The sequence below is a fragment of the Heterodontus francisci genome, chromosome 5, assembly GCF_036365525.1.
Source record: "Heterodontus francisci isolate sHetFra1 chromosome 5, sHetFra1.hap1, whole genome shotgun sequence".
NCBI classification, from domain to species: domain Eukaryota; kingdom Metazoa; phylum Chordata; class Chondrichthyes; order Heterodontiformes; family Heterodontidae; genus Heterodontus; species Heterodontus francisci.
Genome location: NC_090375.1, coordinates 52,657,899 through 52,685,435, shown reverse-complemented (window position 1 = coordinate 52,685,435; position 27,537 = coordinate 52,657,899). Strand labels below are relative to the sequence as shown.

The following is a 27,537-nucleotide window of genomic DNA, read 5'->3' as shown; positions in this document are numbered from 1 at the left end:
TGGTGGTGAGCCACCTTCTTGAACTGCTCCAGTCCCTGGGGTGTAGGTACACCCACAGTGCTGTTCGGAAGGGAGTTCCAGGATTTTGACCCAGTGATAGTGAAGGAACAGTGATATAGTTCCAAGTCAGGATGGTGTGTAGCTAGGAGAACAATTTGCAGGTGGCGATGTTCCCATGCGTCTCTTGCCCTTGTTCTTCTAGGTGGTAGTGGTTGAGGGTTTGGAAAGTGCTGATGAAGGAGGCTTGGTGCGTTGCTGCAGTGCATCATGTAAGAACATATGAATTAGGAGCAGGAGTAGGCCACTCGAGCCTGCTTTGCCATTCAACAAGATCATAGCTGATCCTAACTTAGAGCTTTTAAGGAGCACCAGCTAGGCCACTCTATGTTCCGTTCCATTGGCTGGGTTTGTGCAGTGTGTATACAGCTCAATGGAACACTAAAATTGCATCACCAAAATGCCCTGCAAAACACCAAAATTTGCATAAATTAATGAGGTTCCTGCCCGTCTTGGGTGGAAGTGATGGCTGACTAATTCCTAGTGCACTCCAAAATCACAGCAGGCTGGGTGTCAGTAGGACCAGGGTAGTAAGCACTGCTCAGTAATTTTGGTCTCTGCCTTCAGCAGTTCGGCCCTAAGCCCTTGAGGTTCCTCGAAATATCTCTCCTTTTTCAAGTTACTCCTTAAAATCCAGAATTATCTCAAAATGATCTAGCGTGAAATGACCATTTCTCATTCCATTTCCCAGAATACATGGATCCATAACATGGACAATAGGTGCAAAGCATATCAAATTAAAAGTGGGACAGCCCATGCTTCATCATTCGTGGAGCCGTTTTTTAAGGCGACCTGGGAAGATACTTCAAACAGTTGTTAGGAAACATAAGTATGCAAAGTAGGAGCATAATGCCTGTTGATGGACTCCATCCAGAAGTTAATCAGCGATGAGTAGGGCAGGTGTCAGGCCTATCCTGAACTGGATTCTTCAGTGGCCCCCCAGGTCTGAGAGGAGCAGGAATATTCCCTGACTCCTAGGATGTTACAACTTGTACTTGACTGCAATCTCCCCTTTCAGCACTTATCTGAGGGTTATTGCTGATGAGGCAGACAACCTGACATTGATTGCTTCACTTGAGCGAGATGCTTGTGGAGGTGGGACCAGTGCTAGCAGTTTGCTTTGAAAATGTTCAAGAGATCATAGGACTAGTTTCTATTAATGGTCGAGTCTGTTGGTTTGGGTGTGCGCTCATTGTGAATCTTCAGGTCAGGACCCAAAGATTGACCACAGACCAAATTCTATCCAATAAGTTCACAATGGGAACCATATATTTTCTTTCAGCACAGTAAAGCAATTATGGTAAATGTGTGGCCTCAATATCCTTATTTTTTTATTTGTTCATGGGATGTGGGCATCACTGGCTAGGCCAGCATTTATTGCCTTTTTTTTTGCTATTCATTCAGGGATGTGGGCGTCGCTGGCAAGGACAGCATTTATTGCCCATCCCTAATTGCCCTTGAGAAGGTGGTGGTGAGCTGCCTTCTTGAACCACTACAGTCCATTTGGGGTAGGTATAACCACAGTGCTGTTAGGAAGGGAGTTCCAGGATTTTGACCCAGCGACAGTAAAGGAACGGCGATATAGTTCCAAGTCAGGATGGTGTGTGACTTGGAGGGGAACTTGCAGGTGGTGGTGTTCCCATGCATTTGCTGCCCTTGTCCTTCTAGTTGGTAGAGGTCGCGGGTTTGGAAGGTGCTGTCCAACGAGCCTTGGTGCATTGCTGCAGTGCATCTTGAAGATGATACATACTGCTGCCACTGTGCGTCGGTGGTGGAGGGAGTGAATGTTTGTAGATGGGGTGCCAATCAAGCGGGCTGCTTTGTCCTGGATGGTGTAGAGCTTCTTGAATGTTGTTGGAGCTGCACCCATCCAGGCAAGTGGAGAGTATTCCATCATACTCCTGACTTGTGCCTTGTAGATGGTGGACAGGCTTTGGGGAGTCAGGAGGTGAGTTACTCACCTCAGGATTCCTAGCCTCTGACCTGCTCTTGTAGTCACAGTATTTATATGCTACTCCAGTTCAGTTTCTGGTCAATGGTAGCCCCTAGGATGTTGATAGTGGGGGATACAGCGATGGTAATGCCATTGAATGACAAGGGGAGATGGTTAGATTCTCCCTTGTTGGAGATGGTCATTGCTTGGCACTTGTGGGCGCGAATGTTACTTTCCACTTATCAGCCCAAGCCTGGATATTGTCCAGGTCTTGCTGCATTTCTACACGGACTGCTGCAGTATCTGAGGAGTCACGAATGGTGCTGAACATTGTGCAATCATCAGCGAACATCCCCACTTCTGACCGTATGATTGAAGGTAGGTCATTGATGAAGCAACTGAAGATGGTTGGGCCTAGGACACTACCCTGAGGAACTCCATCAGTGATGTCCTGGAGCTCAGATGATTGACCTCCAACAACCACAACCATCTTCCTTTGCGCTAGGTATGACTCCAGCCAGCGGAGAGTTTTCCCTCTGATTCCCATTGACAGTTTTGCTAGGGCTCCTTGATGCCATATTCGGTCAAATGCTGCCTTGATGTCAAGGGCAGTCACTCTCATCTCACCTCTTGAGTTCAGCTCTTTTGTCCGTGTTTGAACCAAGGCTGTAATGAGGTCAGGAGCTGAGTGGCCCAGGCGGAAACCAAACTGAGCGTCACTGAGCAGGTTATTGTTCGGCAAGTGCTGCTTGATGGCACTGTTGATGACACCTTCCATCACTTTACTGATGATTAAGAGTAGGCTGATGCGGCGGTAATTGGCCGGGATGGACTTGTCCTGCTTTTTGTGTACAGGACATACCTGGGCAATTTTCCACATTGCAGGGTAGGTGCCGGTGTTGTAGCTGTACTGGAACAGCTTGGCTAGGGGCAGAGCAAGTTCTGGAGCACAGGTCTTCAGTACTATTGCCGGAATATTGTCAGGGCCCCATAGCTTTTGCAGTATCCAGTGCCTTCAGTCGTTTCTTGATATCACGCAGAGTGAATCGAATTGGCTGAAGTCTGGCATCTGTGATGCTGGGGACTTCAGGAGGAGGCCGAGATGGATCATCAACTCGGCACTTCTGGCTGAAGATTGTTGCAAATGCTTCAGCCTTATCTTTCGCACTGATGTGCTGGGCTCCCCCATCATTGAGGGTGGGGATATTTGTGGTGCCACCTCCTCCAGTTAGTTGTTTAATTGTCCACCACCAATCACGGCTGGATGTGGCAGGACTGCAGAGCTTAGATCTGATCCGTTGGTTATGGGATCGCTTAGCTCTGTCTATCGCATGCTGCTTACGCAGTTTGGCACGCAGATAGTCCTGTGTTGCAGCTTCATCAGGTTGACACCTCATTTTGGGGTATGCCTGGTGCTGCTCCTGGCATGCCCTCCTGCACTCTTCATTGAACCAGGGTTGGTCTCCTGGCTTGATGGTAATGGTTGACTGGGGGATATGCCGGGCCATGAGGTTGCAGATTGTGTTGAGTAAAATTCTGCTGCTGCTGATAGCCCACAGCACCTCATGGATGCCCAGTTTTGCATTGCTAAATCTGTTCAAAATCGATCCCATTTGGCACGGTGATAGTGAAACACAACACGATGGATGGTATCCTCAATGTGAAGGCGGGACTTCGTCTCCACAAGGACTGTGCAGTGGTCACTCCTACCAATACTGTCATGGACAAAAGCATCTGCGGCAGGCAGATTGGTGAGGATGAGGTGAAGTATGTTTTTCCCTCGTGTTGGTTCCCTCACCACCTGCCGCAGACCCAGTCTAGCAGCTTTGTCCTTTTGGACTCGGCCAGCTCGGTCAGTAGTGGTGCTACCGAGCCACTCTTGGTGATGGACATTGAAGTCCCCCACCCAGAGTACATTTTGTGCCCTTGCCACCCTCAGTGCTTCCTCCAAGTGGTGTTCAACATGGAGCAATACTGACTCATCAGCTGAGGGAGGGTGGTAAGTGGTAATCAGTAGGAGGTTACCTTGCCCATGTTTGACCTGATGCCATGAGACTTCATGGGGTCCGGAGTCGATGTTGAGGACTCCCAGGGCAACTTCCTCCCTACTGTATACCACTGTGCCGCCACCTCTGGTGGGTCTGTCCTGCTGGTGGGACAGGACATACCCGGGGATGGTGATGGCAGTGTCTGGGACATTGTCTATAAGGTATGATTCCGTGAGTATGACTATGTCAGGCTGTTGCTTGACTAGACTGTGGGACAGCTCTCCCAACTTTGGCACAAGTCCCCAGATGTTAGAAAGGAGGACTTTGCAGGGTTGGCAGGGCTGGGTTTGCCATTGTCGTTTCCGGTGCCTAGGTCGATGCCGGGTGGTCTGTCCGGTTTCATTCCTTTTTATTAACTTTGTAGCGGTTAGGTATAACTGAGTGGCTTGCTAGGCCATTTCAGAGGGCATGTAAGAGTCAACCACATTGCTATGGGTCTGGAGTCACATGTTGGCCAGACCAGGTAAGGACAGAAGATTTCCTTCCCCAAAGGACATTAGTGAACCAGATGGGTTTTTACAACAATTGACAATGGCTTCATTGCCATCATTAGACTCGCTTTTAATTCCAGATTTATTAATTAAATTCCAATTCCACCTTCTGCTGTGGTGGGATTCGAACCCATGTCCCCAGAGAAATACCCTGGGTCTCTGGGTTACTAGTCCAGTGATAATACCACTGCGCCACTGCCTACCCCTAATCACTCTTGAACTAAGTGGCTTGCTAGGCCATTTCAGAAAGCATATAACAGTCAAACACATGATGTAGGTCTGGTGTCATATGTAGGCCAGACCAGGTAAAGATATTTCCCTTGTAAAGGAGGACATTAGTGAACCAGATGGGTTTTCACAACAATTGATAATGTTCTTATAGTCACCATTAGACTGGCTGTTTAATTCTAGATTTAGTAATAGAATTCAAACTTCACCAGCTGCTGTGGTGGGACTCATGTCCCCAAAGCACTAGCCTGGGCCCCTATATTACTAGGGCAGTGACATTACCATTACACCCCCACCTCTCACTCCCCTGCTCTGGTAGCTAATAGATCAACAAAACTTTCTGAGCATGAAATTTGGTTCACCGTATTTAAGGATATACTTGGATTGGAGACAGTACAGTGAAGGTTCACTAGATTGGATCATGGGATGAGAGAGTTGTCCTATGATGAGAAGCTAAGTAAATTGGGTCTATACTGTCTGGAGTTTAGAAGAATGAGAGGTGATCTCATTGAAGATTCTGAAGGGGCTTGATAGGGTAGACACTGAGATTGTTTCCCCTCGTTGGGGAATCTCGAACACAGGGGCACAGTCTCTGGATAAGGGGCCGATCATTTAGGACTGAGATAAGAAGAAATTTATTCACTCAGAGTGTTTGGAATCTTTGAAATTCTCTACCACAGAGGGTTGTGGATGCTCTATCATTGAATATATTCAAGGCCGAGAAAGATTAATTTTGGTCTCCCAGGGAATCAAGGGATTATGGGGAGCAGGCAGGAAAGTGGAGTTGAGGCAGGAGATCAGCCATGATCGTACTGAATGAAGGAACAGGCACGAGGAACCGTATGGGCTGCTCGTGCTCCTATTTTTTATGTTTTTATTTCCTTATCAGTGGAGTGCTGTTGCTTTCGCTCCTCTTCCAGGGTGTGCTGTGGCCGGGCAGGCAGCAGTTCTTAGATGTCGGTTGGAATAAAGGAAGGTGGGGTGGGTTGAAGAGTAAGAAGCCCTTGGTGACACCATCTGCAGCTTGCTCATCATTGAGAAGGGGCATAAGGCAGCACCATACCATCATTAACTCTACCTCTGTGCTAAATGGGATGGATTTCGAACAGGTCGAGCAACGCAAAGCTGGGCATCCATCAGGCACTGTGGGCCATAAGTAGCAGCAGAACTGTACTCAACCACAATCTGTAACCTCATGGCTTGGCATATCTCCCACTCTACCATTACCATCAAGCTGGGTGATCAACCCTGGTTCAATGAAGAGTGCAGGAGGGCATGCCAGGAACAGCACCAGGCATACCTCAAAATGAGGTGTCAACCTGGCGAAGCTACAACACAAGACTACTTGAGTGCCAAACAGCGTAAGCAACTTGCGATAGACAGAGCTAAGCGATCCGATAGCTAACGGATCAGATCTAAGCTCTGCAGTCCTGCCACATCCAGTTGTGAATGGTGGTGGACAATTAAGCAACTATTTGGAGGAGATGGCTCCACAAACATCTCCATTATCAATGATGGGGGAGCCCGGCATATCAGTGCGAAAGATAAGGCAGAAGCATTTGCAACAATCTTCAGCCAGAGGTGCCAAGTGGATGATTCATCTCGGCCTCCTCCTGAAGTGCCCAACATCACAGATGCCAGTCTTCAGCCAATTTGATTCACTCCGTGTGATATCAAGAACCGAATGAAGGCACTGGATACTGCAAAGACTATGGGTCCTACAACATCCCAGCAATAGTGCTGAGGACATGTGCTCCAGAACAGCCCCTATCCAAGCTGTTCCAGTACAGCTACAACACTGGCATCTATCCGACAATATGGAAAATTGCCCAGGTAGCTCCTGTGTACAAAAAGCAGGACAAATCCAACCTGGCCAATTACCACCCTATCAGTCTACTCTCAATCATCAGTAAAGTAATGGAAGGTGTCGTCAACAGTGCTATCAAGCAGCACTTGTTTAGCAATAACCTGCTTAGTTTGGTTTCTGTCAGGAGCACTCAGTTCCTGACCTCATTACAGCACTGGTTCAAACATGGACAAAAAAGCTGAACTCATGAAATGAGGTGAGAGTGACTGCCCTTGACATCAAGGCAGCATTTGACTGAGTATGGCATCAAGGAGCCCTAGCAAAACTGGAGTCAATGGGAATCGGTGGAAAACTCTTTGTTGGATGGAGTCATACCTAACGCAAAGGAAAATGGTTGTGGTTGTTGGAGGTCAATCTTCTCAGTTCCAGGACATCACTGCAGGTGTTCCTCAGGGTAGTATCCTGGGCCCAAACATCTTCAGCTGCTTCATCAATGACTTTCCTTCAATCATAAGGTCAGACATAGGGATGTTCGTTGATGATTGCACAATGTTCAGCACCATTTGCAACTCCTCAGATACTGAAGCAGTTCATGTAGAAATGCAGCAAGAACGGGACAATGTTCTGGCTTGAGTTGATAAGTGGCAAGTAACATTTGCACCAGGCAATGACCATCTCCAACAAGCGAGAATCTAACCATCTCCCCTTGACATTCAATGGCATTACGATCTCTGAATCCCCCACTATCAACATCCTGAGGGGTTACCATTGACCAGAAACTGAACTGGAGTAGCCATATAAATACTGTGGTTAGGAATCCTGCAGCGAGTAACTCACCTCCTGACTCTCCAAAGCCTGTCCAACATCTACAAGGCACAAGTCAGGAGTGTGATGGAATACTCTCCACTTGCCTGGATGGGTGCAGCTCCAACAACACTCAAGAAGCTCGACACCATCCAGGACAAAGCAGCCCGCTTGATTGGCACCCCATTCACAAACATTCACTCCCTCCACCACCGGCGCACAGTGGCAGCAGTGTGTACTATCTACAAGATGCACTGCAGAAACGTATCAAGGCTCCTTAGACAGCACTTTCCAAACCCAAGACCTCTACCACCTAGAAGGGCAAGGGCAGCAGATGCCTGGGAACACCACCACCTCCCCTCCAAGACACACACCATCCTGACTTGGAACTATATCGCCGTTCCTTCGCTGTCGCTGGGTCAAAATCCTAGAACTCCCTTCATAACAGCACTGTGAGTGTTCCTATCCCACATGGACTGCAGCAGTTCATAAGGCAGCTCACCACCACCTTCTCAAGGACAATTCGGGATGGGCAATAAATGCTGTCCTAGCCAGTGACGCCCACATCTCATGCACAAATAAAAAAAAAATCCTGCAGTTCTCAGTGATATCAGGTGCCATGGGTTCTGTTGCAGTCAGCCCCATGATGCGCTGAACCATCTCCTCTGTAAGGTTCAGGAAATGCAGACATCCTTGCCCGCTGCCAGCTCTGCTTTGCTCCCTTCTATTGTATGGTACCTTGTCCTGCAAGAGAGAGGGCAGAATCCTAGTGATTGTGCTGCACTGGGTTTGGGTGATGTACCTGCCATAGCTGAATAGCTGTAATTCACTGCAACCTCCCCTTAAAAAGGGACAGATTGACTTGAAGAACAGAAGGCTGGCTGCACCAGGTGCTATTATCACAATGCTACTGGGCTCTCTGCTGAGCACAGAGGCAGCCAGCATTGCGGGAGCCACTTGGCCTAACACTACTATCAGGTACATGAGGTGGCAGCACCAAATTTGCGTGCTCCCCGCCTGCATTGGGCAGGTCATGAATCAACTTTTATCTTTACATTTGCAATTGGGAGCTCAGATAGTTAGGACAGCAACACATAAATGACTGCATACTAATTAATGTTCCTCTAACTACCACAAAACTCTACTTAGGCCAGGATAAAATGCTTCCTACACTGTATAAACCATTGGTGCAGACTGGCTCATGTATTGGTTTTGAACCCAGCATGTTGGAACATTTATAAAGCTTGTGGACTAAAGGTATCAGTAAGCAGTATTCTAAACAATGACAAAAGGAATACAGGACTTAAGTTTAACATTCACAAGCCTCAATAAATGTTAGAAACTCGGGAAAATACTATTTGCTCTATAAGACAGTGGATATGTGGGGGGGAAACTACTAGGAAATCATTGGAGTAATCCCTTTAAGACAGAATGATACACAAATAGGACTTCTTGATATCTGTTGAGGATGATTGAAGGCCGGAGAGGTTTTAAAAATATTGCAGGATTTTTTTAGTAGAGGTAGAATATGGAACTTAATCTTCCCTAAAGTAGGGGATCAACAGTTGATGTGAACATTAACTCAATGAAAGGATAAGCTTCGGTGGATTCTAGGTAGAGTCAGCTTCATCTTGCAAAAGCTTTTTTGTCATTTGGGATATTCTGATGTTCTTACATTCCAACCTTCGGGTTGTTGTTTCCTCTTACAGTCAATTAGTAAAGCAAGGAGTACCAGAAATCTCTCTGTTTATACCTCAAAATTAATGCGTTACCACTATAGAAAGTGACAATGTACTATATCCTTTAAAGAAACAGAATTGAATGCCGTTGCTTGTCCTTTGCTTTTTTTAATGTGAATTTTGGTGGCATTTTATGCTACATTTTTTTGCTAATGTGAAGGATTGACCCTGAAGGAAAATTGAGATTGTGGGGTCAAAGTTCGATAGCCTCAAAAATGGGGATTTTTGGGGATCGTGATGCGCGATTAACCCTGATCTGTTGTTCTAATGCAAGCAGCACGCAAACTTCAGGGGGCAAAAGGGATGGAGGAAATTAAAACAGTCACTATCAGAAGAGAAAAAGTAATGGGAATACTAATGGAGCTAAAGGCTAACAAGTCCCTTGGACCTGATGGCCTGCATCCGAGGGTCTTAAAGGAAGTGGCTGCAGAGATAGTGGACACATTTGTTGTGTTAAAGTAGAAGATCAGCAATGATCTCATTGAAATGTGGAGCGGGCTCGAAGGGCTGAATGGCCTACTCCTGCTCCTATTTCTTCTGTTCTTTTGTTCTAATCTTCCAAATTCCCAAGATTCTGGAAAGGTCCCTAGTGCGGATTGAAAAACTGCAAATACATCTTTATTCAAGAAAGAAGGGAGACACAAAGCAGGAAACTACAGGTCAGTTAGCCTAATATCTATCGCTGGTCAATGCAAGAATCCATCATTAAAGAGGTAGTAGCAGGACATCTAGAAAATCATGATACAATCAAGCAGAGTCAACATGGTTTTGTGAAAGGGAAATCATGTTTGACAAAATTTATTAGAGTTCTTGGAGAATGGATAAAGGGAAATCAGTAGATTTCCAAAAGGCATTTGATAAGGAGCCACATAAAAGAATACTGCACAAGAGAAGAGGTCATGGCATTCGGGGTAATATATTAGCATCGATAGAGGATGAGCAAACAAACAGGAAACAGAGTCGGGAGAAATGTGTCATTTTCAGGATGGCAAACTGTAACTAATGGAGTGCCAGAGGGATCAGTGCTGGGGCCTCAACTCCCATAAAGGTGAAGGGTAGGACGAACAAGTCCAGGGAACCCTGAATGTCAAGGGATATAGAGGATTGGATAAGGAATAAAAAGGAGATCTAAGGCCGATTCAGTGGGCTGAAAACAGCAGAGGCGCTAGAGGAATATAGAAAGTGTAGGGGGGTACTTAAAAAAGTAATTAGGAGAGCGAAGAGGGGTCATGAAAAAGCGCTGGCAGGCAAGATAAAGGAAAATCCCAAGGCATTTTATAAGTATATTAAGGGCAAGAGGATAACAAAGTAAAGAGTAGGGCCCATTAGGGACCAAAGTGGCAATCTGTGCGTTGAGCCGGAGGACGTAGATGAGGTTTTAAATGATTATTTTTCATCTGTGTTCACTATGGAGAAGGACGATGTAGGGATAGAGATGAGGGAGTGGCATTGTGATATACTCGAACAAATTAGCATTGAAAGGGAGGAAGTATTAATGGTTTTAGCAGGCTTAAAAGTGGATAAATCCTCAGGCCCAGATGAGATGTATCCCAGGCTGTTATGTGAGGCAAGGGAGGAGATTGCAGGGGCTCTGACACAAATTTTCAAATCCTCTCTGGCCTCAGGAGAAGTGCCAGAGGACTGGAGGACAGCGAATGTGGTACCATTATTCAAGAAGGGTAGCAGGGATAAACCAGATAATTACAAGCCACTGAGTCTAACATCAGTGGTCGGGAAACTATTGGAAGAAATTCTGAGGGACAGGATTAATCTCCACTTGGAAAGGTAGGGATTAATCAGGGATAGTCAGCATGGCTGTGTCAGTGGGAGATCATGTCTAACAAACTTGATTGAATTTTTCAAGGAGGTAACTAGATGTGTAGATGAGGGTAAAGCAGTAGATGTAGTCTACATGGACTTCAGTAAGGCTTTTGTTAAGGTCCCTCATGGGAGATTGGTTAAGAAGGTAAGAGCCCATGAGATCCAGGGCAATTTGGCAAATTGGATCCAAAATTGGTTTAGTGGTAGGAGACAGAGGGTGATGGTTGAGGGTTGTTTTTGCGATTGGAAGCCTGTGACCAGTGGTGTACCGCAGGGTTCGGTGCTAAGACCCTTGCTGTTTGTTGTGTACATTAATGATTTAGATGTGAATATAGAAGGTATGATCAGTAAGTTCGCAGATGACACAAAAATTGGTGGTGTCGTAAATTGTGAGGAGGAAATCCTTATATTACAGGATGACATACACGGGCTGGTAAGATGGACAGAGCAGTGGCAAATGGAATTTAATCCTGAGAAGTGCGATGTGATGCATTTTGGGAGGACTAACATGGCAAGGGAAAATACAATGGGTGGTAGGATCCTAGGAAGTACAGAGGGTCAGAGGGACCTTGATGTACATGTCCATAAATCACTGAAGGCAGCAGCACAGGTAGATAAGATGGTTAGGAAGGGATATGGGATACTTGCCTTTATTAGCCGAGCCATAGAATATAAGAGCAGGGAGATTATGATGGAGCTATATAAAACGCTACTTAAACCACAGCTGGAGTACTGTGTATCGTTCTGATCACCACACTAGAGGAAGGATGTGATTGCACTGGAGAGGGTGCAGAGGATATTCACCAGTATGTTGCCTTGGGCTGGAGCATTTCAGCTATGAAGAGAGACTGAAAAGGCTAGAGTTGTTTTCCTTAGAGCACAGAAGGCTGAGGGGAGACCTGATTGAGGTATACAAAATTATGAGGGGCATTGATAGGGTAGATAGGAAGAAACTTTTTCCCTTAGCGGAGGTGTCAATACCAGGGGGCATAGATTTAAGGTAAGGGACAGGAGGTTTCGAGGGGATTTCAGAAAAGAAATTTCACCCAGAGGATGGTTGGAATCTGAAACACACTGCCTGAAGGGGTGGTAGAGGCAGGAACCCTCACAACATAAGCCAGGCAACTACAGACCAGTGAGTCTCATGTCTGGGGTAGGGAAACTATTGGAGAAAATTCTGAAGGAGAGAATTTATCTCCACTTGGAGAGGCAAAATTTGATTAGGAATAGTCAGCATGGCTTTGTCAGCGGGAAGTCATGCCTAACAAATTTGATTGGTTTTTTTTGAGCATGTGACCAGGTGTGTAGATGAGGGTAGTGCATTGATGTAGTTTACATGAATTTCAGAAAAGTCTTTGCCAAGGTCCCACATGGGAGACTTATCAAGAAAGTAAATGCACATGGGATACTCTGCCAAAATTAACTCTGAGGCAGCAAGGCCTATGAACATGTGTGTTCGGGCAAAGGATGAGGGAATATTAAATGCTGTAATTGACCTAGATATCTGTGCTCTTTAACATGCAATGTCTCCCATACCATGCATAATTTTCTGACACACTAAATGGATAAACTTCCTGTGCAGCTCTACAACTCGTGATAAAATGGGACATTGCTCCACTCTCTAATACAAACCACCAGGAATAGTTGAAAGTTAGTGGGTCTGAAGGCAGACATAACAAAGGGAATTTGCAATGAGTTAGCACTAAAATATATGGCATATATATGAGAATCAGCCCCCAACAGTGAATATGAATAAAATGCAAGTCAGTTCCCATTTTGCTTTCTTATTTTTCATATTCCTAAACAAAAGCCCTAATTTTAAATTAAACTGGCCAGCACCAATGGGATTAGCTCAGGTTGGATTCGTGTTTGCACCCTGCCTAATTTTATGTCCCATTGAAGTCAATGGAGCATAAAATCATGAGGGGTAATAAACAGGTATCCACCCATTCCTGCCAGATGGGTTAAATTAAAATTGGGATTATTATGAATTAAAAATTAATTGTTACAGCCTTTGTGGACCTCAATGATCTGTCAATGACAGGTTGAGAAATCTATAACTCTGAAAATCCAGTGAGCAGTCAAGAGTGAGAATAATCCCTTGCATCAATTTAACACATGCAGCAACTTGAAGCAACAAGCAATAAATGTGAACTGAACCGCATGTTGACTAAATGTCAATTTGTCGTGATTCAACGTTAGAAATAGTCAGTTAGGTCACCAGTGATTTGTTCTGTTATTATGTTTGGATTGCATCTTGTGAATGTTCAGTAATGTGATTGCAAAATTGCAATAGATACAGAGTGTCATGAATAATTTTTTAAATGCAAATAGAGTTCTCAACATGTCATTGACAGATCATTAAGACTCACAAAGGCTGTAACACTTCATTTTTAATTCATAATTTTCCTAAGTGCACCTAAAATAACAAAGTATCTTTTCTTAAGAACTTAATAAGTCAAGAATAAGCACTTTTCTTTTGTGTTTACCATAGATCCAAGCACACTGTCCCACATGCCCTCCCTCCTCCCTGCATCCTCTGTTGAATCCATGACTCATGACATTGTCTCCTAATCACACTTTTCCCTAGTACCTTCACATTGCGGAACTCCTGCCCTCCCTCAGTCTTCCTTTTTTTCCAGACTTTTAAAGCATAAATTGGATATTAGCAACCTGATATTTTTCCTCATCTTATTTCCTATTTTTTTCAACCCTACGCTAATAGCCATCAGACTTCATCAATGTTTCAGAATAATTTAAAAATAATGTTGGCACATAGTCGATCCCAGATCTTACTGTAGGGCTATTACTGTGAGTGGGCAAGCATGGAATGTATTGATGTGACATTCCTTCATCCCCCACTTTATTGCAGGCATTAACTCATTTGTTGTGTGTTAATCCCTCTGCTTGGCTTATCAATCAATTGAAAGGTTAGAATGAAATGTTGTTTAAAATTATTAATACACATCTCTGCGTCAATTTTTTTCAGAAGGGAGTAAGTCCAACTTACCTCACCATTCAGGAAACAGTAAAACACAGATACAAAGAAACCCTGTAAAACAGAAGAGTTTGGCTGAGTACTGCAGAAAATTGTGACAGTAACTCTTTACAAAACATTTGCTACAACAAAGATCTAATTTGCACCGCAAATTAAGCTGTCATATTGCATTAGGTCCATAGTTAATAAGCTATCAGTTGATCTACCCAGATTACCCACCTGAAAGGACTGCAGAAATGAATTGAAGTAGATGAAAACAATTTGTGAAATGTCATCTTCGCCTGGATTGACGAAGAACAGCATGTAAGTGATGCCAAGAAGGGGTAACAGAACTAAAGTTGCCTTCACTGCCTTCCTGTGGGAGAGATAGTGAAAGGAGAGAAGTTATTTTATTTATTAAAATGAAGTTGAAGCTCATTGACATAATAATTAAATGCATTTCTGGACATGTCACCTTGAGCTAGCTGAGGTTAGGCTGCATTAGTTACAGTACAGAACAATTTGCATTGAAGCTGCACTAACAGCGTAAATGCCACCTGAATCACATGCTATGGTCATGGTCTGACAACAGAACCAAGCTAGTCCCTAGAGAAGACATAGTTTCACTGAAAAAAAAACAGATTAGTTGGTCATTATTACATTGCTGTTTGTGGGAGTTTGCGGTGTGCAAATTGGCTGCCATGTTTCCTACATTGTTTCATTGGCTGTAAAGTGCTTTGAGACACCCTGTGGTGTCATAATTGTACGTGTGGGCTTGAGTATTAGAGAATATATATTCCTGACTGCCTGCTATAGAATCTTTCTTAATAAGAGAGAGAGGGACAACTACTTCTATAGTTGAGAGGAGATGTGATAGAAGTATTCAAAATCATGAGAGGTCTCAACAAAGTAGATAAGGAAAAACTGTTCTCCTTGGTGGAAGGGAAACTGAAAGTAGCTTTGTGGTTTGGGGAAAACATCTGAGCTGGGGGTTGTTGTAAGGCCAAATAGCTTTGTAGCCATAGTGACAGCAGTAAGCACAAACTCTACAGAAGTCTTTAATAAAACACTTGTTCAATCTTTGTTAAAGTTACAGCTGTAATTTCAAGTGTGATTCATTTCAGCCTGAGATGTAACAGCTGGTTGTGAAAAATGCTATATAATTGCAAGCTTTTCTTTCAGATTTAGTTTGCACCTTCGAACCCGATTTCTGCTCCACATTTAGTGTTGCTGAGAAGTGATTTGTGCTTTACACCCATGTTAAATCTGTTCAGCATGAATCCCATTAGGTCAGCTCAGTTACTAACACTCACCTCCAAGTCATCACAATGTGTCGGATCAACCCTACACTAGGCTCTGTGTACATAAAATTTAGGATGACAATCCAATGCAGTACTAAGGAAGAGGTACATTGTTTGAGACATAGAACTGAAATAACACATTAAACTGAGGTCCTGTCTGCCTGTATTAGTAGTTCAACTGCAGGGTAAAAGTTCTTTGGCTCTACATGAAGAGCAAGGAGTTCTAGTTTTCTGGCCAAGCATTCCTCCCTAATACTACCTAAATAGATCATTCAACTCATGCCCAAGGATTTAAATTTATCACATTTAGATCTTTATCAAGTGTTACAAGTGCTTTGTTTTTAAAAATAAAACTTGGAGTTCTGTGTTCTGAATGATTGAGAAACAAAAAAGGATTTTTCTCTGAGAACATTTGAATGCTGAACTGGGTGGGGCACAGACTGCAAGGCAACAGCAAGGGAAATGACAGGTCACAAGACTTATTGTTGGAGAGTTTCAGTTTCATTTTTGCTTTGTGAAAGACTAGTGCTGGACGGGCAGAAGGCAGAACAAACTGGCTGGGACCTGTGTTTGCAGACCAGAAAAAGACCTCTCCCTGAAAGGAAGGCTTGTCTGTCTTGTAAAAAAGGAATCCTACATTTGAGTTGTGGCTGCGTTCTGCCTGGAGAGAGAAAAGACCCCTAGAGAGGAAAAGACCCAGAGAACAAGGAGTTGCTGCTCTCTGTGGTGAAAGGCTCTTTTGCTGAGAGGAAGCCCTGCATTGTTAAAGGTAGCAAATTCCTATTGCCTCCAGTCTCTGGAAAATCTCTGCCTCAAGAGAGATTCCTATTACTTGTATCTTTGGGAGATCCTAAAATCTCAAGAAAGCTTCCATGGCTAGAATGCTACTTTAACAATTTAAGTAAACCTGTTGCGACACCTTTTGCTGAAAGATCTGTGTGACACCAACTGCAGACGAATTGCCTTGAATGCCTACCCATCACAGACTGTTCATCAAACTCGCCTAGAGAGACTTCGAGTGTCATTTGACTATTCGACTATGGGACACCTCACCGATCCAGAAATATCCTACCAGACCAAGATTACCAACTATTTTATTATTCCTAAGAAACAGTTAAATACCAAAAAACCTTTTCCCCCCGTTAACTGGTTTTTGAATGTCTGTGTGTTGTCATGAAGGTTAGGAAGAATAAGTTATAAATATTTTCATATCTATAGATCTATCTCATTATTGTTTAAGATTTAGTTTATGAATAAATAGTTAATGTTGTTGTTGTTTAAAAAAATCTGGTTTGGTGTGCTTTATTCTGGGGGATAAATAAAGTGTTTAATTTGGCTAATTTCCGGTCGGTGGGAAACTTTACTAATATGCTGTGACCTATGGAGTAGTGGGACTGAATTAACAGTGCATTACTCCCGCCTTGGCCATAATACAAGGAAAGGCCATACAACAGTCAGATAGGTATGCTGCTATATTGGTTATAGCACTGGATCAGTAATCCAGTGGCCTGGAGTAATAATCTGCTGAACACAAATTCAAATCCCACCATGGTAAAAGTTATGGGCATCATAGAATCACAGAATTGTTCCAACACAAAAGGAGGTCATTTGGCCCATCGCTGTCTCTCCGAAGGAGCAATTTACCTAATGCCACTCCCCTGTTTTCTCCCCATGGGCCTGCACATTCTTCCTTTTCAAGTAGCAATCCAATTCCCTCCTGAATGCCTCCACCACACTCTCAGGCAGCGTATTCCAGATCCTAACTACTCACTGTGCAAAAAAGTTTTCCCTCATGTTGCCATCCCTTCCCTTGCCAATTACCTTAAATCTGTGTCCTCTGATTCTCAATCCTTCCACCAATGGGAACAGTTTTTCCCTATCTACTTTGTCAAGACCTTCATGATTTTGAATACCTCTATCAAATCTCCCTCAACCTTCTCTTCTCCATTCTTCCTGCAAAAATGAATCACTTCACACTTCTCTGCATTAAATTTCATCTGTCATTTGCCCAATTATTCCACCAACTTGTCCATGTCCTTTTGAAGTTCTACACTATCTTCCTCACAGTTCACAATGCTTTCAAGTTCTGTATAATCCATAGCATCATCAAAAGTTGGTATCAGTAAAAGTGACCATGAACTTCTTGGATTCTTATTAAAGCCCAATTAGTGATTCACTAATGCCTTTTAGGGAAGGAAACCTGCCATCCTCACCCAGTCTGACCTAAATGTGACCCTAACCCCACAGCAATGTGGCTGACTCTTAACCGCACAATGAAATGGCCTGGAAAACCACTCAGTAACAAATAATTTGTCATGGCAACAAATGCCAACCTTGCAAACAATCCCCACATACCGAAAATGAATAATGAAAGAAGTCAGGATTTTGTTAAGCTATGTCTTCTTGTATATTGAATATAATTGTGCTTTTTCTTTCTGCTCTCGCTTTGATTGTGTATGGGAGTCAATTTGGTTCCAAGATGAAACATACTGGCTGGAAACTTTCCTGGAGCTTCTCCCACTCTGCTGCTGTTACTTTACCGGGTGAAATTATGGTGGTGGAGAGGGAGCACTGTTTAGGAAATACCTGGCCCTTGTGATGGGAGATTGGAATGGAGTTGATTTTCTGTAGTAGAAATCCAATAGCTGAGGTAGGCAGATCTGCACTACTACATTGGGGCTGTTGATCATTTATTCTTCAGCCTGGGTCACATGATATTCAATCTGGTGAACCTGTTAATGAGGGCTGGGATTCCACCTGGCTCCAGATAACCTGGCAAGCCAATACCACAACTGGTAGGGTGAGAAGCTTATCTGCACTGGTAATCTGTGCAGCTTCAGCTGGTTAAACTTCAGCAGTACCCCTATACCCACTTGGGAATTCCTACAACTTCTCAGGGTAATAAATGCCAGATTTGTGCCTTAAGTCTATGAACTGTCCAATCTCTTTGCATGTAAGACTAACCGGCAGCAGAAGGGGACGATTTCTATTACATCCATGTGGCCAGATTTGAACTCAAGTCATAGAAATAAAAGGCTAGTAACTAACCCATTGCTTCACCCAGTTCTACCAAAAAACCTGCTATGTCGCATCCCCCATGTGGGTTGGCACATACGGAAGTTGTGCATAGGCTGAAGTTTCCTTGAGTACAGTATAAACAAAACCGAAAGCAGCCTTTTCAGTTCCTAACAGCACTGACACATCTCTCAATTGCGAATATGGGGCCAGTATTGTAGTAATTATTGACACAACCCAGAGGTGATGAGTTCAGCTCATGCTTATAAAGAAAGACTTGTATTTATATAGCATCTTTTACAACCTTAGAACGTACAAAAGCACTTCACAGCCAATGAAGTACTTTTGAAGTATAGTCACTGTTGTAATGTAGGAAATACAGCAGCCAATTTGCCTATAGCATGGTCCTACAAACAGCGATGAGATAGTGACCAGATAATGTTTTAGTGATGTTTGTTGTTATTGTTAATTGAGAGATAAATATTGGCCAGGACACCGAGAGAATTCCCCTGCTCCTCTCCGAAATAGTGCCATGGGATCTTTTATATCCACATGAGAAGGAAGACGTGTCCTCAGTTTAATGTTACATCTGAAAAGCAGCCCCTTGACAGGACAGCATTCCTTCAGTTCTGTAATGGGTTGTCAGCCTAAATATTATACTTATTTTGTAGGAAGACTTGAACCCACAATCTTCTGACTCACAGGCGAAAGAACTACCACTATACCATCTTTTATGTGACCCCCAAGGTGCATTACAATGGGGAGAAAATGCATGAAAAGATTGAATCCATAAGATATGTTTTAAAAGGCCTTTGAAAGAAGGGAAAGAGGGAGCACTATCAGAGGTTTTCTGGATAGAGTACTGTGTTGCTGGGTCATAGTAGCTGAAGACTAGCCTCTGAAGGTTAGTTGAGAGTGTGATTGACAAGCAGAAATCCAGAATCAGGCTCTGCATATAGTTTGAGAAGATCACTCAGGTTATATTGATCATAATTGTAAACAGATTGGAAAATAAGAAAAAAAAAAGTCTTAAAGTTGGGGTCAGGGAGCCAGTGCAGTTTGGATGACAAATGTGTGGAACTTTATGTGAGAGAAGTCAGAAGCAGAACTCTGCAAATTATATATTGTAATGAGTGAAAGTTGAGGGTGAAAAGGGTGGAATTCTAGAGATCAGTCCTTGAGGTAGTCAAAGATCATATTCAGGTTTATGGTCATAGAGAGACAGCGGGACACAAGCAGGCAGTGTTTCAGAAGTGGAAAAACACAGTCTTCAGCCTGAATTTTGAGCGGGAGGTGGGGCTCCTGACGCCAGGCAAAAAAGGTGGGGGAAATCCCGCCTCAGCCTTTTCGCACCTCCCCTGTTGCTATCCTCCATTGTTCCAGAGACGAAGTTTCTGGCACCAGGTGTCACCTGGCTTAGTCTAAGTAGGTTACCAGGGAGACATCTTTGAAAATGTGCTCCCAGAGTGTTGTTAGCACTTTAATCTCCATCCCTATTTGCCCTACAGGTAAGCAGGACATTAAGAAGAAATCATGTAGTGTGAAAATCAGTCATGTATAAACCAAACCAGGTAGGGGTGGTATATTTGCTTTTCTGGCTGTCTACCACTTCCAGCGATGAAGTCAGTTTACTTGTTCTTAGATCTTTCTCATGCCATTCGATAACTGGCTCCGTGGAGGTCCATGTGAGCAGTGCAGGAGGAGGCTAAACCTCCCATATTCCTCTTTTCCCAGAATCATAATCATTATAGAATTTTCCAGAACAGAACCAGGATATTCTGCAGATCAAGTCTTTACACCTGCTTTTCTCTTGCCCTATGAATCAAACATCCATCTATTGCCCCATGAATTGCAGTTGGGAAGCATTCTGCTGCCACTTTTGGCATTGCCCCGTCGCACAATACCAAAATTGGTAATTCAACCAGGGCAGGGAAAGAAGATTTCTTCCGTGCAATATAGGTAGAATAAGCTTACATTTTCATTATACCCACGCACGGTAGAAATCTTCTCCTCTGCATGGAGAATCACAGGGGCAGATCTAGCATCCTACCACTCTCTGGACCAATGGAGTTCCAACATACTGTATCATCCTGCCCAGATGCTTTTTAAGAGAAAACTGCAGAAATCAACAGGAAAAATCATGGGACACTATCCACTAAAATGAGTCGCTATACATAACGGACAGGCATTAAGTGTAGTCTGCCGCTTGACTGAAATTAAATGTGTGTTACTTGAATGTTAAATGGATTGGCAGCACTAACAGAGTTCATTGGTAGGCAGTGTATCCTTTATAGTTCATATCGTTCCCTCAAAAACATCTCATGTCATTGAATAGTTGATGCTTTTAATATTCTGCTGAGATCAGCTTATTTGCACCTTAAGTGATTTGCACAGTACATTCAAATTTCCAGAGAGGCATAAAAAAATGGGGAGATCATTCAGAATGATGACATGTTCAATATGAATCTCACTCAACCTATGACTTTGCTCATCTAGCTGTAGACCAGTATGTGTTAGATCTGGCTCCATTAACCTCATAAACACTTTTCATTAAATTTAATCTGCTGAGTACTGAGTGTGCATTGCAGTTCTGGCCATTATGGGCATGTTTTCTACAAAGTGGAAATCTAAATTTCTGATATTCATCACAAACAAAGGAGGGAGGTCAAAATCAGGCCAACAAATGCATATAATTTTCCAAAGGGATGGTATAAAATCCTCAATAATGTGCCTGGGATCATTGTTATCACTAGCAAAGCCAGTTTTTAATGCCTATCCCCTAGTTGCTCAGAGTAGGTTGCTAGGCCATTGCAAGGGCAGTTAGAAGTCAACTATGTTGGTGTGTGACTGGGCCCACATATAGTCCAATCCAGATAAAAACAGCATGTCTCCTTTCCTAAAATACATTATTGATCCAGTTGAACATCTTTGTGGAAACATTTTTGCTGATACTTTTTATTTCGAGATATTCGAACTAAATTCAAATTCTCAAACTGCTACAGTTGGATTTGAATTCATGTTCTCTGGATTATCAGTCTCGTAACATAGGGGAGAATTTTAATATGCATGGGGGGGTGGGGAGGGGCAGGGTGGTGTTGGTGTGCAGGGGGCTTAAAGATGTAAAAGAAATACCAGTGTGTTGGAAACCTGACATGACACCGCTGACTTCTGGATTTAACGAGGGCATGTTTCGAGGCATGTGGGGAAATCCCTGTGGGACAGGTGGGTCGGCGATTATCATAGGCAAAGTGACAACTGATTGAAGATTTAACCCTGCACTCTGGCTTTCCTGAGCTATCTGAAACTTGCCAGGACAAACAAGGTGAGAGCACAGCGAGGATTAAAGGGGCTGTGAAATTGACAGGTTGGAAACTCTGAAAATACTGAAATATGACAGCAGCTTCCTTGCCTAGCTGAAAGGCTAGGATCTGTTCCGAGAGTGAGTTTTCACTGCTTTGGAGGTGATTTCCAATATGTTGGAGGTCATTCCTGCTATCTTGGAGCATTTTATTTTTACTTTGATTTGCACTTCCCTGCTGGCAGCCTTCTCAGCAGCATGGGAGCATTTTATGCAGCTCTACCTTGGACCTCTGATGTGGAACAAGAGTGGCACTAACACCACCAACAGCAGCAGAAGCAGCACTGCCTTCTTCTCAGCCACCTGCGACTCTACAGGAGGGAGGGGATGAACACGTAGCTCCAGCTTGAAGAAGGCGATGCTCCCAAGGTATACAGGCAAAGGAACAGGCTGTGGTTAGCACCGCAGCCTCACAGTTCCAGCGACCCGGGTTCAATTCCGGGTACTGCCTGTGTGGAGTTTGCAAGTTCTCCCTGTGTCTGCGTGGGTTTCCTCCGGGTGCTCCGGTTTCCTCCCACACGCCAAAAGACTTGCAGGTTGATAGGTAAATTGGCCATTAGAAATTGCCCCTAGTATAGGTAGGGAAAATTAGGGACAGGTGGGGATGTGGTAGGAATATGGGATTAGTGTAGGATTAGTATAAATGGGTGGTTGATGGTCGGCACAAAAAAAGAAAAAAAAAAAGGGCGGCACAGTGGCGCAGTGGTTAGCACCGCAGCCTCACAGCTCCAACGACCTGGGTTCAATTCTGGGTACTGCCTGTGTGGAGTTTGCAAGTTCTCCCTGTGTCTGTGTGGGTTTCCTCCGGGTGCTCCGGTTTCCTCCCACAAGCCAAAGACTTGCAGGTTGATGGGTAAATTGGCCATTAGCAATTGCCCCTAGTATAGGTAGGTGGTAGGGAAATATAGGGACAGGTGGGGATGTGGTAGAAATATGGAATTGGTGTAGGATTAGTATAAATGGGTGGTTGATGGTCGGCACAGACTCGGTGGGCCGAAGGGCCTGTTTCAGTGCTGTATCTCTAAAACTAAAACTAAAAACTTTCTGGACATGACAGAGCAACTGTGCCTCAGGAGCTTCAACCTTTTGTGGCAAGTCTACGCTGACATCTGCAGCCTCTTGGAACAAGACCTCCTTCCACAGCCCACAATTTCTTCACCTCCAGCTCCATCCAGGAATCTGCTGGTGATATCTGCAGGATTTTACAATCTGCTGAGCACAAGTGCATCTGTGACGGATGTTTGCCAGGGCCACCACTTATATCCACTTTACTACCGATGAGGAGTGTCAGAAAGAGACGGTCCTTGGATTTGCTGCAGTGGCTGGATTCCCACATGTCCAGGAAGTCATACATTGCACACATGTGGCAATCAAAGTGCCCTCAGATCAACCAGTATTCATCAAATGAAAAGGATTCCACACCACAAATGTTCAGCTGATATGCGACAACAGAAATCATGCATGCCTGTGCAAGATATCCAGGAATCTTACATAATGCCTTCATTCTGCGTCACTCATGTCTCTCACATATCTTTCCATCTCCAAGCAGAGTCAGTGGATGACTCCTTGAAGACAAGGCTACCCTCTAAGGACATGGCTGATGACACCTTTGAGGAACTGTACCACTGATGAACAGGAAAGGTACAATTGAAGCCACATGAGCACAGGAGTGGTGATAAAGCAAAACATTTGGTTGCTGAAGATGCGATTTTGATGCCTGGACAGATCTGGGGGTGACCTTCAGCATGTACCAGTAAGCGTGTCCCAAATGGTCATGATCTGTTGCACCTTGCACAACATAGCACCGAAGAGAGGACTGGAAGTACAGCAGGAGGATCAGCAGGAAGAGCAGGAGCAGCAGGAGGACCTGGAGGAGGAGGAGCAGTCTGATGTGGTCAGGGTCCCTGCAGCCACTCACCTTGGTGCCAGAGGTGCCTATGACATATTCATATAGGTACAATTCAGCTAACTTGAGGATGTGATGTCATATGGCACACCAATTCTGAACCCACCAGGCACCACCCTCCACTCCCACTGACATAAAGCATTCCCAGTCAATAATCCTTCCATCTCATTGACACTCATTGCTCATTTTCTACTCTGGTCACATCATTTTCCTCAAAGCTGATGGTCACTTGACACATGAGAGGCAACAATGGAGATGATTGGACAATGGAGAGTTGAAATAAAGTTTATCGCTGATAAATGTTGACCATAAAATTGACACAGTGACAGACTTGTAAACACCCAAGTGATTCCACTTGTGAAACTACAAATCTTTTTCCTATTACTTCTTTGTGGTGCAACCACTGTGTCTTCAGCAGAGCTAGCGGCAGGCTGCTAGTTCCCCTGCTCTGACAGTTGAGATGCTCTTGGCCAATGTCCTATGGGATTTGGAGCTAGTAAGGGCCCCACCAAAGACTAAACCAACTGCAACTGTGCAGGGGCAGACTCAGTTTTGAGGACAGGAGTCATCAAGTGCAGTTCAGACTGAGAGGGGCAAGTGGGGAGGAGTAGGAGTAGCTTTAGCAGTGTTCCCACTTTCATGTGCCCTTTCTCCATCTTGCCTCGCATGGCCACCCACATTTCAATGCTAGCCAAGAGCAGGAGAGCAACTTTGCTGCATTTCACTGAGGCACTGTATGGCCAAGGCAAGGCTTTCCTCTCTCCTATTTAAAGTGGCAGACTGAGTGTGCAGGTTATTGGTCAGGGCAAGCAGACTAAGTGTGCAAGTCATTGGTCAGGGCAAGCATGCACTCGATGGCCTGCTATATCTGATTCCCCATGTAGGTGGCCACTCTTTCCATTGAGGCGGACATCAGGGCAAAGGCCTGAGACATCATGACATACATGTTTGATATGGACTCGTCTAATCTCTCTCCATGAGTGCACAGTGCCTTGGGATACTCTGACAGGACATCACGTGTATTCTTTGCTGCTCCAGAAATATCCTCTTCATTGATCACCCCTGAGGTTCAGCATCTACATCCAGCTGAGCAGAGCTTGGGGTTTTCTTCACCTTCCAACGGGGACTCTCCTCCACTGTCTCTGTCTCCAGAACCTGCTCCTGCTCACTTGTGATGCGTGCCTCACCATGTGACAACCTAGTTATCTTCCTTGGAGACCCCCTGTGGTATGTGTATGTGAGCAGTTGGAAGGTGAGCATGAGTCGTGTGATGGCGTTTCCTCTGAGTACATAACCTCCTTTGAGGACTCCTTGCCATCCTCCCTCTCCAGCTCCTGTGTCATGCTTGAAGGACATGTGGGAGATAAAAGACATGAACTGGAAGTGATATGGGGAAAGGGTAAGAAGCCAACATTGTGCAGATATTCACATTTCAGTTAGCGGTGACAGAAATTCAACATTAGTGATTGTTTGGTGATAAATGGCATTGTGATTTCTAATTCTGTAACCAGGTATCTGAGTGACCCCCATCTCTCCATCGTCAATGGCCACCCTGCCGATCTCCAAAGCCGCATGCTCCTCATCGGTCAGGGTATTACTGGAAGGTCAGCTCCGGTTCCCTGTCTCTCCCTGGAGTTCTGCATTCTCTTCTGCAATGAGAGAAAGCAGAGAGTTTGTATGTGAGAAACCTGTGGGCGGAATGCTAATGCTGCGGCTGTGTTAAAAAGCCATGGCAAAGCTCGCTCTGAGAAAAATCGGGTTCCAAACCCACTGCTGGCTTCACTGTTGCAAGCAGATTAGTTGAATAAAAATTTTGCCCTATGAGTGGCACATACATTCATAACTCTATTGCAATGTGGGGCCCTTGCTACTTCTAATAAATATTAATAACCTGGATGAGGAAGTAGCAAGCACTGATAAGGAGAGCCAGAAATAGAAGACATATTCAACTTCAGCACAGATATTTTTCATCTTGTTCAGCACAAATAAATATGTTCCAGGGACAGAAGATGGTGACTCTACCTATCAGTGGTTCCAATTTGTCAGTCCAAAGAAAAATGTACTTGCATAATGGCTGCCTTGGCTTCATTTACCTGTACTGCATTGTCTCAGATGTGGTCGATGCCCTCAGCTTAGTCATCAGGATCCTCACGATGTTGAAAAGAAAGACAAAATTAACCTGTTCAGAAAAACAGAATAGCATAAGTGCATCTTATAATAAAAAGATTAAAGCCTTGAAACTACACAATGGGAATATTCGCATACAAATTCACCTTTCTATGAAATTTCTTTGAACTTGCACTTCTAAAGCACCTTATCCAATCTTCAGGACATTCTAAAGTGTTTCATAGTTAACAAATTTCTCTTCAAGTGTAGTGATGCTGTTTTGTCAGCAAACACAGAAATCAATTTACATTCAGGAAGATCTCATAAGCAATAAAGAAGTCATTAGGAACACTACAGTCTGCCGGACTGAACATTGAGTTCAATAATTTCAGAGCATGACAGCCCCCCATTTTACTTTCATTTTTAGTGATTTTTTTTTCTTTCTTCTTACATTCTTTTTTACATTTTTTACAATCTTTTTTTTGCATTTATTTCATTTCATCTTAGTTTGTTCAGTTTGCTTACCCACTGTTTTTTTCAGGTTTGCACTTGCTGCTGTTCAATATTCAGTGTATTAACACCTAATTTGTAATAATGCTTTGTCTTTCAACACACCATTAACATATTGTTTGCCTTTGCTCCGTGACTTTTTGGTCAGCTATGTGGCCTGGTCCAATCTAGACCTCCTTTGTTACCTCTTGCCCCACCCCCCACCTCACTTGCTTATAACCTGTGACTTTTCTAATATTTGTCAGTTCCGACGAAGGGTCACTGACCCGAAACGTTAACTCTGCTTCTCTTTCCACAGATGCTGCCAGACCTGCTGAGTGGTTCCAGCATTTCTTGTTTTTATTTCAGATTTCCAGCATCCGCAGTATTTTGCTTTTATTAAAGAAGTCATGTTGCCTTGGACCTCATCAAAATACTCGGGGCGAGTTGCCTGTAACTGTTGGGCCTTCACAGGCAGCATCAAATTTTGGGTTGCTCAACTTACCTGCAGTTCTGATGAAAGGTCACATTTTCTGTTTTTATTTCAGATTTCCAGCATCCGCAGTATTTTGCCTTTGTACTGCCTGCAGTGACCCCTGGCAAATGCCAGTGTGGTGAGGACAGTGGAAGAGGGTCTGATCATAGTCTGCAGGAGCGTTGTGGAGCTGGGAGGAGCACTCCTGCACCTCATCGCTCCACATCAAAACATTTTACTTATGCTTACCTTTTTGGTGGTGAACATTTGCAAGGCCACATTTATTCAGGATAGACACAATGCCCTCAGGGTTCCTAAAAAAGGCGTTATGCCTCTCGTTAGTAGATGTAAAAGGCCTAAAGCCTGATTAAGGTGGCCGCCTCAAACATCTGAAAAATGGAACAATATCGGGTTGGACATCCTTCAGGCGTATTTGGAGTGCAGGACGATGTTCCCTAAAGATGGCTTTCACTGCGCATGTTTTATGAGGTCCAATCTATGAGCCTGAATGTTTATCCTAATTGGCTCTTTACGGCCACAAAGCATTGAACTTGCAATTGGAAGTTATTTTTTCTTCTGGTGAGGATATTTAGAGATGAGAAGGTGTTTGAAAATTCCAGGCTTCAAGCAATCAGAAGCCAGCAATAAAATGTGTTGTGTTTTTAAAAAAATCCTGTTGATATATTTGTGTGTGGCATCTAAAGTGTGAAAGACACTAGCTAGCTGTGAGACTTTGTATAAGGATAGATAAAGCGATTAACCGGTACAATAAGATAGCACACAAAGAAAATAAGCACTTCTAAGTTAAAATAGCTGAACATAATTTCTCATGTACATTTAATTTATTTTTATAATTACTGTTAAAACCCACTCCTGCACACTGCATTTGTCCAAAAGAACCATAGTGAAATATTAGTGATAAAGCTACTAAAAAATTGCTTCTGTTGGCTATCATATAAATACAGAGCAGAGGCTAAACATT

At 43.9% G+C, this 27,537-nt stretch overlaps 1 protein-coding gene across 3 annotated transcripts in view; it reads right to left on the bottom strand.

Moving 5' to 3' along the window:
* The window catches only part of LOC137369834 (corticotropin-releasing factor receptor 2-like), a 292,805-nt gene that overhangs the window by 8,666 nt on the left and 256,602 nt on the right, over nt 1-27,537 (bottom strand). For 2 of the 3 annotated variants that reach the window (XM_068031419.1, XM_068031420.1), the window contains 3 exons: nt 25,579-25,664; nt 14,146-14,281; nt 13,939-13,980 (listed from right to left, as the gene is read on the bottom strand). In XM_068031419.1, the coding sequence (XP_067887520.1) occupies nt 13,939-13,980; nt 14,146-14,281; nt 25,579-25,664 (264 nt within the window). Of the gene's footprint in view, nt 1-13,938; nt 13,981-14,145; nt 14,282-24,958; nt 25,135-25,578; nt 25,665-27,537 lie in introns of those variants that run through there. The other variant, XM_068031421.1, reaches the window with a different exon arrangement.